This window comes from Nanorana parkeri, unplaced genomic scaffold (genome assembly GCF_000935625.1).
Source record: "Nanorana parkeri isolate BGI_ZX_2015 unplaced genomic scaffold, ASM93562v1 scaffold257, whole genome shotgun sequence".
Taxonomy (NCBI): Eukaryota; Metazoa; Chordata; class Amphibia; order Anura; family Dicroglossidae; genus Nanorana; species Nanorana parkeri.
Window position 1 is genome coordinate 1,171,991 of NW_017306525.1, and position 17,024 is coordinate 1,189,014.

The 17,024-nt window shown below is 44.6% G+C and overlaps 1 protein-coding gene across 1 annotated transcript in view; it reads right to left on the reverse strand.

The window, feature by feature from the left end:
- Positions 1–14,920, reverse strand: part of SHISA4 (shisa family member 4) — a 26,505-nt gene extending 11,585 nt beyond the window's left edge. The window contains exon 1 of the mRNA XM_018556887.1: positions 14,728–14,920. Within this exon, the coding sequence (XP_018412389.1) occupies positions 14,728–14,785 (58 nt within the window). The 5' untranslated portion in view covers positions 14,786–14,920. The remainder of the gene's footprint in view (positions 1–14,727) is intronic.
- Positions 14,921–17,024: the final 2,104 nt, after the last annotated feature.

The window sequence follows — 17,024 nt, forward strand, 5'->3', positions numbered from 1 at the left end:
TATTTTTATACATATATAGTTATAGTACATATAAGTTATAGTGTACATATACTGTACATACACACAAACTCACTGTACTTACACATATACTTACCAACATGACTGCTCCATTGTTGCCACCCAATAAATATATATTACATTAATTTGTTTCTGCTTTTGCATTATTTATTCTATGCTCTTTGTAGTATGTGTGGGTCTAGCTTTGGCTCATTACTCCTCCAACATAACTTTGGAAAAGGATCCATGGCTTGTAAACTAATTGTATCCTGAAGAGCTGTGGTTAGCTCCAGAATTCTAGGGACCATTAATACTGCAAAGTTGGTTATACATAAAGGTAGAGATGCACCAACATTTCGGCCGCCGAAACAGATTGGCAGAAAATGGCACTTTAGGCAAAATGCCGAAAGTACCATCTTTCGGCTGAAATTGTGGTGCACTCTCCTCTGACACGGCGCAGCGTCCAGCGGGGAGGAGAGAAACTGTCAGGAGGCTTAGCGGGGTGGGGAGGAGAGCGCTGTCATCGTTGTGATCACAGGAAGCCGAGCTCCCACCTCAGCCTCCTGTGACAAATCAGGATGGAGAGTGGTGTGGGGTGGAGACAACTGTGCGCTGTCACAGGAGGAGTAGCCAGCGCTGCAGGGGAGGAGTCAGCTGTCAAATGAGACCGAGCTCTCCTCCTCCTGTGACAGCGAGTCAGGATAGAGAGTGGTACAAGCAGTCAGCAATTAGCTGATCGCTGACTGCTTGTATATAATTGATTGTGGACATGGTAAACATACTATCTCCGCAAGTTATGAATGAACAGGAACACTCAGTATAGAGGATTCATGTTCATGCAGAACAGGTGTTGCAGAAAAAGAGATTGAGGACTCTGTGTCTTCAATCTCTTTTTCTATTTTAAAAGGGAAATATCAAAGGGAAAGGGAAAGGGAATATTCTGTTTCCAAACCAATTTTTGATGAATGATGGAAATATTCGTTTCACCTATCCTGAGACAGTATTCGTGTGACCTAGGCAGCTTTCCTTTTGTGTATGTGCTGTGTTCTTGGGGAGATTTTGGATGAACGAAAACCCCACTCATTCATCGAATTTTGTTTGGTCAGAGAAACAATGTTCAACCTGACTGTACGAAAAATTTCATTTACATTAGCAAAAATGAAAATCGGTGCTGTACCATCAGCCCCTCGATCCTTGTTTGAAAGATCCTTCGTGTTCGATTTCTGAACCAAAATCTAACAATGTATGACCACCTTTACAGATAAAAGCTTCCCGGGAAAGTTGCACACATTTTTCCAAAGGAAAACAGGCTGACAGGAAGAACGGATACAAGCCATGTTTACAAGTTCACTTCCTCAGTCTGCAGCACCATCTAGTTGTAGAAACTATGTAGGAGAGCAAGTGCCTGATTATAATAGGAATCTTCTGTCTGTAGAAAAGGAGCTCCTCTGTGTTTTCTAAATCACCAGATCCTCGAAGTCTAGACATAACATTTTTCTGCAGACTCAAGCAACAGCAAGAATGCACAAACCCCATCATTAAGTTTTGTTTTTTTTACCAGTTTGAAGAATGTGGAGATGAGTTTATTTACTGATGTGAAAGCCAAGCAGTTACTGTGTCTACAGAGTGAATGATTAGAGATCGCTTGCACATTAACACAATGACAGACAAATCAATTTGCAATTACTAAAGCTGATCTAGCATCACATATATTTTTCATGTGTAAAGGAAGCTGTAAGCATACAAATACAGGAGCTGCCATTGCTGGCTTGTTTGAGGTATGGGATTCAATGGTTGATTCACCATCTTGTGAGTCACTGACCTGAAACAAGTATGTGTTTATCAAGTGTCCATACACTTGCAATGCACAAGCTTGTTCCAGGTTAGTGACTCACTAGGCAGTGAATCAAGTATAAGAATGGCAGCCATGGAGCCTGTACCTCCAAAACAAGCCAGCAACAACCAGTTTCCATTTTTTATCCTGACAGGCCCCTCTTAAGAGCCTACATTTTTACTTGGCAATCAAGCTACATGGTATTTATCCATTTTTAGTGGGATTGAAGTAGTCTCCCTGACAATCTTAATATGGCAACATCTTTGGGATGTACAAATCACACCACAGCTTATATGACTAAAATGGAGGACTTGAAAAATGGACTTGACTGTAACACTGTTCGTAGCACTGGTATCCCTAAAAAGGCAGAGGGATCTGACTATTAAAATTATAGTAGCTTGGCTTCTCAAGACATTTGGTAGCGATAATTTGACCCCTTTGTTTGCAGTAGTGTAAGCGTGTAGGGTCCCTACCTCCAAGGAACCCACCAAGACCATTTTTAATCAAGTAACTGAACTACAAGGATAGATAAATCATTTAAATGTTCCGTCACTGTAGCTTAACTGCTTCTGCGCCTCGCTGAATGGCTGCTGTGCCAAATGATGGACCCTCTGTGTTTGCAACAAAAGGAAAGTCACTCAGAACATCGCTAAACCAGGACTTGGAAGATTGCTGTAAAACACTGTAGCTCTAGTTACTACAGTGTTTTAGAGAATCCCCATGGACCTACCAGGTATAAAATATGTATACTTATACTGGCCCAAGTGTATAGATTCTGTGATTTTAAGATAAATTATTTACAGGCAGGATGCAATGCTTTGAGTAGGTTACCATTTATTTATTATAATATAAAGAGAGAAGAGCATTTCCTGCTTCCAGCCAGAAGTACTGAAGGGTTCTTGCGCCCATACACATATACTACAGTTTACTGCCTCAGTAAGCACACTGCAACTTCCTGTCTACTCTGCTCTCTTCTCCTTTCCAGCTCTCTTTAGCAGAAAGGCACATCCTGCTTCTTGTCAGCTGTACTGAAGGCTTCCTGCACATATTAAGGCCAGGTTCACACCTGGGCTACTCTTGACCGCGCAGAAATCGTGCACAAAAACTGTGCGGATTGCCGCGTGGTCACGGAGTCGCCCACCGCAGACGATTGCGCTGTGGGTGCCATTATTTTCTAATGGTATCCCAGTCGCACCGGGGCGGATCAAAAAGCCGCGCATCGTGTCACACAAAAAAGGTACAAAAAAGGTGCTGTTTTTAGTGATTGCCATGCAGATGTCACCCAATGGGGCCGCGCGGCAACCGCTGTGTGCACTAGCACACAATCACGCGTCCCAGGTGTCACTGAGGTGTGAACCTAGCCTCAGTTTCACTTTCACACTCACACAATCAGAGCTCATGCAACACTTCTCTCTCTACTTTCCTTGACAGTTCTGTACTCATCACCCTACCTACCTAACTCCTTTGCAGCTGTTATTTCCCTTCCATGTGGCAGATTCCCTCCCCTATGGCTCTTATTCTGTGCTCTCAATGGAGTACACAGAAACCCAACATATAGCAAATGGAGAGCACACGTGGTCTCAGGAAAGATAGACAGACACTGTCATAACAGACAAACACACAGTTAGGATAGACATGGAGTGTCAGGGAAGACACGCACACATGCGCAGTGTTAGGGCAGACATACATGTGCAGGCAGTAAATGGACAGAACTGCATGTGTACACAGTGTCAGGTCAAACACACGTGTGTGCACAGTATTGCAGCAGACATACACAGGGTTGCAGAGCATGTTCAGAGCATGCATATACTTTAAAATGCAATTTGTTAGTATTGTGGCTAGTGTTGTTAAAGGAGCATAGTGCCTACATAGTGAAATGGTTTACCCCTGCTCTAAGCATTGCTTAATGCAATGATATCCACATGTTGCAGATTGCCCTGTTGTATATAGGCAAAATAGCAATCTGGAATCAAGCTATTTATGGTGGCCCATTTTGTGCTGAGCAACATACAGTAGATGAGGATAGCCCTCTGATAACCTGCAGTATCAATCTCTTGCATGCATGGGTCATGATTAAAAGCTTAAACATTTAAGCATTTAGACTTTATAAACAGTGCCAGGACAAGGTTCTTCAGCACCAAAAAGACCAAAAGGCATTCCTCCCACCCCCCGTATGAGCTTAGAACTACTTCAGGAGTATACATTGCAAATTCTGCATAGGTTTCTGTGTCCCCATGCTGCTAAAGTGCCCAAGGTTGCCCCCTCTTCTGCCAACCCCTCAGCCTGGGACTGCTTGCAAACAGGTTATACAATACAATAACATCCTGCAAAGGGCTAGAGGAAGACAGTATCATGTTATATACAGGTATATGAGGTTATGGAAGTGGGGCTTCAAAAATAAGGAGAAAGACAATGTAACACTATAGCTACCATGCTTACACAGATAAACCGTGTGCTAATATGACCATATTGCTGGAGCGTAAACAGTCAATTGCATTCCAGATGGCCATGCTATCCTATTATCTGTGCATGAGCAAACATCTTCCATGCTGATAAAATCCATTTGGCACCATAGATTATGGATACCATGTTTCTAAAGCCTTACATTGTATACACCCTGTGCACATTTTATGAATGGCCACACTTTTATAGCTTTTTTATTGTATTTTAGTAAACATGCGGCAGCCGTTTGTATGTAAGAATCACAATAAGCTTAATGCACACTTGACTTTTTAACGCAGTCTGTGGTTGGAACAGTTTCCATTTGTCTGGTTATCTCATTATTCAGGGAGGGAAAATGTCACTGTTAAGTGACAATAAATAAGTGAAAAGCAACAGGTTATATATTTAGAAGCTGTGAGTTATGTTCATGGAACTCTTCACGTGAAAATAGAACACCACAAATGTCATTTGAAGTGGAAAAGATTACTTTCACTCTTTTTTTAGCACACATTTTAAAATGCACATTTTATGCCTGGCAATTAGCTAAAATCCCTGAAACAAAGCAAAGAGCTTGTAGAATAAAATGGGTCCAGTTGCATTTGTTTTTTTTGGGGTCATAGGATATTACTGCAAATGTTTATAAAGACGGTATTTTCAATAAGAAATAAACTCTAATCAATTTTGGTGCACATAAAAATACCCATTTTTGGTCAGATATAAAAAATGAGGTTGTGTTAAGTAAATAGTTAACAAATATGCCATGCCTTAAAATTGTACGTACCCGTGAAATGGTGAAAAACCACAGTACCCAAAATCATCCATACTGTAAGTGACGATTTAACAGCCTTCACAGCTCATTCATTGCAGGTAACACTGAATGATGGCCCTAACAACTATTACTCTCACACCGGCATCTGGGGTGATATCTGTATGGCAAAATTGTTGCTCTTGTACACAGGCACGTCCGACACATACGTTTGCTTTTTGTGCAAGTATGTGGGGACTTTGAAAACATTTTGGGTGTTTTTTTAAATTTTATTTAATTTTCCAGATAAAACTCATCTGGGAGTATCTAATTACTGTCTGTACTGGCCCAGCTCCCCCACCTCTTAAATTTTTCTATATAAAACTAGTAGAATTATCACATGGGCTATTTAAAACACTTCTGTAATGTTCTATGAGGCGTTCACTGGTAAAAACAGAAAAAGAGCCTTTTAGAGTGGAGATTACATAATCCTTTATGAAATAAATTAACAAGAAATGAGAAACGTGGGCTTTGCAGTGGTTAAACAGCAATTCAATAAAAGAAAAACCGCAAAAAAACCCACCTATACAATTTTTATGTATGTAAACACTTTCATTAAAAAATTTGTAGCAAAGGTGTCCGGCACTAACTGGCATTCTGCTTGGTATCACCATATTTCGACCAACTGTCTTTTTAGCTGTCTTTCCAGTCTTATGAACCGGATAAGGACCGCCCACTGTAAAAAAGTGGTTATACCAAGAATACAGCTGCTGCGGTATCATTTTAAACAGCAGGCAATTGCTGTTTAAATGCAAGTAATCTGATAACTTGCACAGTGTGCTCTCCCCACCCCTTCCGCCAGCTTCCCTGGGCTCCGCTGTCCCCCGTGCAGGCCCGGGACTAGCATGGCGGGTCTCCCCTGACTGATCAGAGAGAGATTCACTGGCTTCCAGTTGCTGATCTCCCCTCCGATCACTGGACTGGAAGTGATGTGTACTACATCACTTCCGGTGTCACTGTGTACATTTTTCGGCTCTTTGAGCCAGGAGGAGAAGCTGGGGAAGCAGATCTATGTTTCATCAGCTTCTTTGGGATCCCTAGGTGACATTGGGGGTCTGAAATACCCCTGATGTCTCCATAAAGAGCCCCCTTTGTGATAGCAATAAAGTTGAGTGTAAACATTTTTTAAAATAAAGTAACATTATATATATATATATATATATGTGTGTGTGTGTGTATATATATATAAATGTTTAAAGTCCCTTGCCCCCCACGTGCATGCACATATAACACAAACACGCGTTGGGTGCGCCTAAGTGCAAAAATGAAAGTTGCGTCACACATGTTACATATCGTCGCGAATGTTAGAGTGGGAGCAGTAATTCTAGGGCCGTCAATCACTGGTGACCCTAAACTGATGAGCGGTAAAAGCTTTTAAAGTGTCACCTATGTGAAATTTTGGGTATTGTAGTTTTTTTGTGGTTTCATGGATGCACGCAATTTTAAAACTTGACATGTTTGGTATCTATTTACCCGGCGTGACCCCGTCTTTTATATTTTACCAAAAAATTGGGCATTATATTCTGTTTCTGTGCACTGAATTTCATTTGAGTGTAACTTATCCTGAAAATACTGGTTTGATAACATTTGCGCAAATACCATGCAACATAAAAAATTGCAACTAGCATTTTTTTTTATTCGACAGGGCCTCTGCTTTCAGAACCTATATCATTGTTTGGGGGTCTGAAGCTGTTTTCTAGTCAAAAATTCTGATTTTATCATGTGTGTGCAAATAGTAAGAAATTGCTGTGGCCAGGAAGTGGTTAAATACTTACCACAAAACACTTAGCCCTCGTTCACACCTGAAAGTTTTGTAGCGCGTTCTACGCTCGACGAACGCTCTACAAAACGCTAAAAAATATAAATCCCATTGTATTCAATGGTCTTGTTCCCACCTTGGCGTATTTCCGCCCGTCCCTAACGCGCTACAAAACGGCCCACGCCTGAAAAGGTACATTTACTACTTTGGGCCGTTTTGTTGCGCGTTTCCGTTGGGATACAGCCAAGTAGCCTTTGGAAACGCGCAACGGTCGCGCAACTTATTTACCGCGAATCGCGGTTAAAAAACGTGCGACAGACGCGCATATGCAATACGCCTAGGTGTGAACGAGACCTTAGGAGCATATTTATAAAAGCCTGGTAAATCCAGGCACATTAGCTTTGTGTGATTCATCATTCACCAGCAACATTCAGTGCATTTATAATGTAATGATGGTAAATATACTATTGACAAATGTTAACCTTGGGAATTTTGGAAAATGTTCAGGGCCCATTCACACATGCATATTGCAGTAATGGTATAGATAATCTTTAATGCACTTGCACTGCTATGTAAAGTAGCGTACCACAATGCATACCATGTGATAAAAAAATGCAGTATACACTAAATGTTCATGTGCTGAAAAAAGCTGGAGGCCAGTTAGTTTGACTGGGCTCTTGAAAGCAGCTCAAAGCAAGTGCTGCAACCACATGTTTTTCTGAGTTGAGGCATGTTGTATTGTGCTGCATTTGTGGTGTTTAATGCATGGCTGGTTTGCACTCACACAAACTGTGGTGCGAATGAGCCTTTAAAGTGACACTATTTAAATCTTAGAAAAGCATTCAAGTACCTTAACTAGTAACACAAATGTATCTTATTTGTGTATCACCCAGTGTGTGTGCCTCCTGCACGGGACAGCACCCACAACAATAAAAACATTGTCATGAGCTATAACACCTCCCGCAACCCCCAACGCCACCGTCCCACTCCCACCCTCCCGTATGTGTCTGTGTCTCAAACGGGAGATTTGCATCACTGTCTGCTGCTGGCACAGAGGGCAATACAAATCTGAGACCAAAATGAAATGAAAAATGCCCATCTCAGAGCAAACCCTTTTCCCACGCCCTCTCGTCAATTCAGACTTTTTTTTATAATTACAGTGACACTAAACTCAGGAGTTAAACCTTAAAAATACATTCAAGTACCTTAACTATTAACAAAAATGTATCTTATTTGTGTATCACTTGGCTGTAGATCCTCAAATCATCTCTGAACTGGTGCTGACACTGTCCTTCCTTCTGGAGGGTGGATACTTGCGTTCCCCATTGTCACTGTGTGTGTTGTAAAGTAGCCACCGTTTCAAGCTTGTTCACGTTATGGACTAAAATCTCAATGCGTATGAGTAAACTAAACTTGAGATTGTAGAGGGAGTGAGCTTGGAGCTTGAATAGCTAAAGCCTGGGAATGAAAGCTGCCAGTGGCAAGATTCCACAGACGGCAGCTGAATGTGAATACAGCAGGTAGTGGGCTGGTGCAATAGAAAACAGCAGGCTGGCTATTGCATCTGCCCACTGCTTGCTGTGCCCTCCTCCCAGCATTGAGGAGAGAGGTAGGGATCCAGCCAACTAATCGATAATGACAATAGTTGATAACTATACTCATAATCGATTATTATTGATTATTCAATTTGTTGGTTGCAGCCCTATATATTTGTGCGCACAATACTCTTAAAAAAAGGTCCCTTAGGAATTTGTACTGCGTAGGCGTGTAATGCACAGTGATATTGCACACCTGGATAGCTGTTATTTTGCAGAAAGCAACCTTTTTGCAATCCTTACCAATGTCAATTGAAGGGATGGATGAGCTGATAGCTTGCCAAGGTCCCTGTTCTGTCTTAAAGTGGAAGTAAAGTTATTTCAAAGAAAATAATGCTGACAGGTGGACTTTCTCTCTCATTCATTGAGGGAAATAGGAATCTGCAGTTGGGTTATACTGCTGCCTACAGGAGGCTTTGAACACTGGCAAACAAAAAACAGTAACCAGTCTCCCACTCCCACCATGCGTCAGTTTCTGCTAGTGACCTAGGATGGATATTGTTTCTATAATGAGAAAAGTTTAACTGTTTTACTAGCTATTTTTATTTTCTCAAGATTCTTTTTGTCTTCAATCAAGAATGTATTCACTTTAATGTCACTAAAAAGGACAAGGGGGCAAATTCTGCATCTGGAGGAAAAGTGGTTTTAGGCTTTGTAGATGGAAAGGCTTATTTACAGTTAGAGCTGTGAAAATGTGGAATAGGCTTCCTCAGGAACTACCGTATATACTCGAGTATAAGCCGAGATTTTCAGCCCATTTTTTTGGCTGAAAAGTGCCCCCCTCGGCTTATACTCGAGTCAGCGCCAGCGCGTCTTCTTACTTACCTCGCCGAGCGTCGCGTCACTGCTGCTCCGGTGGGCGGCGCTCCGAGCGGGGTCATCTGGCAGTCTCCGGGTCCTAATTTAGGTGGCCGGAGACTGCCAGATGACCCCGCTCGGAGCGCCGCCCACCGGAGCAGCAGTGACGCGACGCTCGGCGAGGTAAGTAAGAAGAAAAGAAAAAAAATCCCGCAGCGCCAGTACAGCAGGGGAGCAGGGATGTGTCAGCGGCGCGCTGGTCAGACGAGAGGAGCTCCAGGTGGGGTTGTAATTATCGGGCAGGCACCTCTAAGTCAGCTAAATTAGGACCCCACCTGGAGCTCCTCCCACTGGACCAGCGCGCCGCTGACTCGTCCCTGCTCCGGCACAGTGAATCACAGTAAGTGAGGGGAGATTTGGGGGGATTTATTACGGTAACCAATTATGTATTGTCTGCACTGTATTAGCAGTATATACTCTATATGGAGTATATACTGCTAATACAGTGCAGACAATACATTTACAATTATACTAACATGAATGTATTAAATGATCTGTATGTAGCCCTGTACTATGGATCATTTAACCCATTCATGTTAGCAGAGGATCATTGTAAATGTATTGTTGCAGGCACTCTATATGTACATGTACTATATACTACATATAGAGTGCACTGAACAATAGATTTACAATTATCCTCTGCTAATATGAATGGGTTAAATGATCCGTAGTACATGATATGTAGCCCTGTACCCCCTTTTCCACTTACAGAGCTAGGTTATTTTTCTTTTAAATAAATATTAATGTAATTTTATTGGTATCTATCTACCATTAGCTGCCTTATTTCCCACCCTCGGCTTATATTCGGATCAATACTTTTTCCCAGTTTTTTGTGGTAAAATTAGGTACCTCGGCTTATATTCGGGACGGCTTATACTCGAGTATATACGGTAGTTCTAGCTAGCTAAAATTAATTGTTTAAAAAAAATCTGGATGCATTCCTGAAGGAAAAATAACCAGATATTAACATTTTACAAGTAAAATAACGCTAGCGATTGCTGATCCAGGGAATATCCGATTGCCTTATGGGATCAGGATGGAGTTTTTTTTTCCCCGTTGGAGCAAATTGAACCATGCTTTATAGGTTTTTTTTGCCTTCCTCTGGATCAACAGTGGATAACTGAGGGCATAGTGTCTCAGGTTTTTCTATTTTCTTTTATACAGGTTGAACTCGATGGACTTGTGTCTTTTTCAACCTGCCTATGTAACTTTATCTACAAGCTGTTTGAGCTCACTCCTTTATGCAGCTATCCAGCTTGGCGTATCCCCAGCAAAAGCTTTGGAGGCTGGACCCAGACCCTGCTGGACTGGATAATTGCGGGGCCTGCCTGGAATATGACCTCTGGGCCTGGGCTCTGCTTGTGGTGCTTTCCAGACCTCTGTTCACTGTGTTAGTTGACAGCCTCTGGTGTGACCCACTCTCTGGCAACTCTTAAATCTATAGGCCATTTAGGCCAAGCACTAGGAACTGCTACATTTAATAGACCTGCTGGGCGCCATAATGATCCCCTCCATGGAAAGGGATAAAACATTGGGGAATTGAGTGCTACATCAAGGGGTGGGGTGTCGCCTCTGCACACTATGTACTCTTTTCATTATTGTTTGCTCTCGCCTACAGTGACCTGGTCACCTCCGGGATTTTGAACCTCTCCAGAGTGACATCACATTCTGGCTCCCGGCACCTCTACAGGGCACGCAAGGGAGCTGTACCAGCAATGTGCATATGGATGAAGCTGTCACAGCACAGAACCCAGACTGGACCCCAGGCTGAGGATTCACTCCAGCTCTTGTAAGATAGGGAGACTAGGAGGATCTTAATTTTTTTTTTTGGAGTGTGTGAGAATTTATGTGGTTGTGTGTGTCTGTCAGTGTTTATGAGGCCCGTTTACACTAGTAAACACTAGCTTTAATCGCACAGTCCCATTCTGATGTTGGAGGTGTGTTGCATTGCCATTCATTTGAATAGCACCCCAAACGCACCTCCCACCCACAGTTTAAAAGGCCCCCACCGGAACGCGCGGTAGCACAATGCCGTGCATTCCAGTGCAGTGCGACCTGGGTCATGACCAAGGACAAATGTGGGTCCTGAGGTTACACAGGATGAGAACAACTGCTCTAATGAACCATACTTCAGAGACACCAGGTCAGGTCTATGGTTTCTGTAATGGACCACCCCTCAGCACCACCAGGTCAGGTGTATGGTTCCTGTTCCAGACCATCCCTTAGCAACACCAGGCCAGGTCTATAGTTACTGTAATGACCATCCCTCAGCAACACCAGGTCAGGTCTATGGTTCCTGTAATGGACCATACCTCAGCCACATCTATGGCTCCTGTAATGGACCATACCTCAGCCACACAAGGTCAGGTCTATGGCTGCTGTTATGGACCATACCTCAGCCACACCAGGTCAGGTCTATGGTTCCTGTACCAGACCATCCCACAGCAACACCAGGTCAGGTCTATGATTCCTGTACCAGACCATCCCACAGCAACACCAGGTCAGGTCTATGATTCCTGTAATTCACCATTCCTCAGCAACACCAGGTCAGGTCTATGATTCCTGTAATAGACCATTCCTCAGCAACACCGGGTCAGGTCTATGGTTCCTGTACCAGACCATCCCACAGCAACACCAGGTCAGGTCTATGATTCCTGTAATGGACCATTCCTCAGCAACACCAGGTCAGGTCTATAATTCCTGTAATAGATCATTCCTCAGCAACTCCAGGTCAGATCTATGGTTGCTGTAATGCCCTGGTTCTCAACTAGTGGGTCGCGGCCCTGTGTTCAGTGGGTCGCGGCGTGGAGGGTTGCCACCTGTCCAGACGGTTCCATTTCTCTCCCGGCGGAGGGGGGTGATGTTCTAGGTGAGGGCATAACTGTAAATAACTTCCGCACTCCTTACTGAATGCCCCTTGTGCTGACATGTGGGCGCTGAAGTGACTGCGGGTGGCGATGATCATCACAGTGAATGTCACTAGCACACCAATGGATGATGTCTAAAATAAAAGCGTTGTTTATTCATGCATATTGTCACATCATAAATGCAACATTTCGGGGCCACGTGGGGTCCCCTTCATCAGACTTAACATGATGAAGGGGACCCTGCGTGACCCCCGAAATGTTGCATTTTTGATGTGACAATGTGCGTGAATAAACAACGCTTTATTTTTGGACATCATCCATTGGTATGCTGGTGACATTTCTGATGTTCCAGGTGAGGGGACCCTGGGCCGACGCAGAGGTGTCGAGTCTCTAGTATTGTGTCATTTTTCCGGTCGTCCCAGTCTCGTAGTACAGCCACCCCCCTCCCCGTGGAATGGTTAGCTCCTCCCTGACTCTCTTCTCATTCAGCCTCTGATGCTGGCGGTGGTCAAGTCTGTATGCCCTGCTTCCCCCTGGCCCCTTTGTGGGAGGCTTCTGACTGCAGCATTGAGCTCTAGACGATTGACTGCCTTCTTTCCCTGGGGCTAGTTGTGGAGGGTAAGTCCAAGGGGGAATTGTTAGTACGGTGGAGGGGGTGTCATTGTCACTATTTGGAGGTGTCATTATCACTATGGGGGTGTCACGGGGGTGGTCCTTGTGTCGGGGGCTGAGGTTGGAGGTGTTGTTGAATGCGGAAATATATGCCCTTCTTTGCTGTGTCTCTGAGGTATTAAGGCCGTGACACACTGCACGCGAAGCAGCGCGGAGCGGGGGCGCGCTGCCTTTGCGAGCAGTGTGTCATGTCATTTTCTGCTCGGCAGCTCAGCTTGCGAGAGCTCGCGGAGCTGAGCGTGCCGAGATGAACAATTTCAACTTCAGCCAATCGGCTCGCGCGTATAAACCAGCACGTCGCATTGCGACAGCTGGCAGGTTGTTACGGACGAGCCGATTGGCTGAAGGTGCTGTCAATCATCTGACTGCACTCAGCTCACACACTGCACGCAAAGCTCCGTGCCGGATAGCTTTGCTTCGCTCTGCACGGCTTCGCGTGCAGTGTGTCACGGCCTTCAGAGTGTCAGACTGTGTGCGGGTAAGGGATTCTGCAGTACTTGGGTGTCAGATTGTGTGAAGGTGTTCTGGGGTATTGGGGCATCAGGCTGTGTTCAGGGGTACTGGAACGCCAGGGTGTAAGCTGGGGTACTGGGGCATCATGCTGTGTGCCGAGCTTCTGGGGCATCAGGCTGTGGGCAGGGATTCTGGAGTATTGGGGCGTAAGGCTGTTTGAGGGGGCTCTGGGGTATTGGGGCACCAGCTGTGTGCAGGGGTCCTGGGGCATCAGGCTTTGTGCGGGGGTCAGGGGTATTGGGGCATCAGGTTGTGTGTGGAGGAATGCTGCACAAGTTGTCTTGTGGAATAAATTCTAATGTTTCAGAAATTCAATTATTTTTGGGTCGCGACTATGGTTTCTGTAATTAACCATTCCTCAGCAACACCAGGTCAGGTCTATGGTTCCTGTAATTGACCATTACTCAGCAAAACCAGGTCAGGTCTATGGTTCCTGTAATTCACCATTCCTCAGCATCACCGGGTCAGGTCTATGGTTCCTGTAATGAACCATTCCTCAGCAACACCAGGTCAGGTCTATGGTTCCTGTAATGAACCACTCCTCAGCAACACCAGGTCAGGTCTATGGTTCCTGTAATTAACCATTCCTCAGCATCACCGGGTCAGGTCTATGGTTCCTGTAATGAACCATTCCTCAGCAACACCAGGTCAGGTCTATGGTTCCTGTAATGAACCATTCCTCAGCACCATCAGGCCAGGTCTATGGTTTCTGTAATGGACCATTCCTCAGCAACACCAGGTCAGGTCTATGATTCCTGTAATGGACCATTCCTCAGCAACACCGGGTCAGGTCTATGGTTCCTGTAATGGACCATTCCTCTGCAACACCGGGTCAGGTCTATGGTTCCTGTAATGGACCATTCCTCCGCAACACCGGGTCAGGTCTATGGTTCCTGTAATGGACCATTCCTCCGCAACACCGGGTCAGGTCTATGGTTCCTGTAATGGACCATTCCTTAGCAACACCAGGTCAGGTCTATGGCTCCTGTAATTAACCATTCCTCAGCAACACTGGATCAGGTCTATGGTTTCTATACCAAACCACACCTTAGCAACTGTCAAGGGTACCAATTGGGAGGCCACATAAACCTGTCTCATCTCAACATACACACTTCCCACCATCTCCCATCTCCTCTCCCTCTCCATAGGAACAAACACAAACATGATGCTCAGCAGAGTCTTGATGGGTTTATGTACCTCTAGGCGAAGCTCCTGTCATGAGATGTCTACCCACTACACCCCAAATAAACACATCCTTGTGTACACTGCCCTGATTGTACTACAGATGTAGAGCTAGCAAGTATAACACAGGTCACTAGAACAACTCTAAATTGTGAAGATGACTATGTTAACAAGTCAGGTTCAGCACATGTACACTGACTTACCCAGAGGTGCCATGACATGGAGCAGGATCCAGGCGGCTCCCAGAAGTTGCGGTGCCATCTTCGGCAGCACTGATGCAGGCGCTGGGAGGAGGCAATTGTCTGAGGCTCACAGTCTCCGGCGGCCCCGAGTCTGCGTGGAAATATGTATGAAGAAAGAGGCGCAGCTTCACCCGGCCTTCTCCTCCTCCAGCCTCCCTCACTGTGACAGTGCACACAATTCCTCCGAGACCATGCTTTGCTCAGGAGACTGCTTTACCAGGCAGCCAGCGGCATCACGGCTCTTCTCATAACAGACTGGGCCAATTCGCTATACACCGTGTAAGAGTGAAGCATGTTCGGGGCTGGGTATTATATTACACGGCGTCATAGGGGTGGTACAAAAATAGGAACTGATAGTCTATTTATTTCTAACGGCTCCAGCCATCTCCCTTCCTATTGTCCAGGACCGCACTGTTTGTGTGGTGGGCTCGTGTTCCCTTCCTGTAGGCCTGACTCTATACACACTGCTTATAGAAAAAACATTCACATTCTTATGACATACTGAAAGGGTGTAGGAAATCCTATTTTGGTTTGGGACATAGTGCAGAAGGGTGAGGACCCAATTCAGTTTAATTGCTGTCTGTGGCTTTATTTCCTGTCTCCATAACCACAGCTAATGGCTGACTTGGCCATAGGGATGCATTAGAAGTAGAAACACCTCACTTTAGTGCTGTGGGAAGAGTGAATGGGAAAGGGGTCTTAAGGCCCCCTCATGGGAGCTGGCAGTTTCTTGCCCCACTTTTTCTGTTACACTTGTGGCTAGTGGGGAGCGGTCAGCTGACCCCCATCCCAGGAGCATAGAAAAAAGGGGGGTTCAGGCTGCCAAGTCATCCGTTAGTAAAATTTGCTTGCTGTAAGTTCTGCACCCTCCCACCCATTGTGGCCATTATAATTTTGGTTGATCATCTTTAATTCTATAAAGGGGGCAGTTGTGGTTAATGTAAATGTAACTACTGGCCAGACAGCGGGACTCTAAACGTCCTTTCCTGCTCCCGCACATGAGCGGTAGCGGAAAAACGTGAATATTATTAAAACCCCATTCGCGCCAGGGCGAGCACTTTACTCGCTGTTTTTTTAGCACGTTTCAGCGCGTTTTCTGTTCATATGTAATAGCTTTTTAAGGCTCTTTCAGTTGTCCAATGAAAAGCAGTCTCAGCTGCAAAAACTCGCGTCTATAGAGCAAAATGAGCTGATAAGTGCCACAAAAGAAGCCCCGGGGACGATTTCAAACAACAGGCATATTTTGACGTGCGATTCAGCATGTTTACGTGAACTGCCCCTATAGGAATACATTTGATTGTAATTGCATGTGTTTCAACTTGGGAAAAAACGTGTGACGAACTGCCCTGGTGCAAACGGGGCCTTACAGCCAGTGACGGCTGTTATATACAAGCATTTGGGTGGCTATAGAGCAGCCCAATCACTGGTAGGGTGCGTGAAGTGTGTGCCCCCCCTCCACCCCCGTTGCTAGCATGGTGGTTCTCTGCACTGAGATCGGAGGGAGCTCAGTACACTTCCAGCAGCAGATCTCCTCTCTGATCAGTGAATGCGGGAGTGATGTGTATTACATCAATTCTGGTTTCAGACTGTCATTTCTCTAGTTGCAGCAGCTGGAGAAGAAGCTGATGAAGTTTCTTTGGGGTTCCTATGTAACATTAGTGGTCTAATATACCTCTGATGTCTCTGTAAAGGGGACCTATCACTGTATATGTGCTATCACACAGGGGCTTGTTAGGCCCATGTGTGATAGAAATATAGTTGTGTGAAAACAAAAGTTTAAAAGATAAAACCACATATAAAAAAAAAAAAGTCCCCCGCTGTGTGATCCCATTAGGCTGGCCATATATTGTTTGAATTCGACTTTGGTTGAAATTCAAGCGGTATGTGGCCCTGTCAGCACCTCTCCGTTTGACAAAAGTCTAAATATTTTCCCACCAACAGTGACTGCAGCCAATTAGCATATGTACAGTATAATAAGAGTGCCAAAAATGTATAATAATGGAATGGGATCATAAATGACAGCAAAGAACGACAGACTGTCATTTATTAACCCATTCCACTATTATATATTTTTGGACTCTCAATCTGTCTTGTTTGGCACTCTTATTGGACTGAATATATGCTAATTGGATGCAGTCACTGTTCTTGTGAGGATAGTCATGTATATATACTGTATCAACTCTGAATTCCCTTGTATGTGGGACATCCTGTTTTTGTTGAAAGAGTCCTCATTGGAGCGATTGGGCTTTGTCACGTTC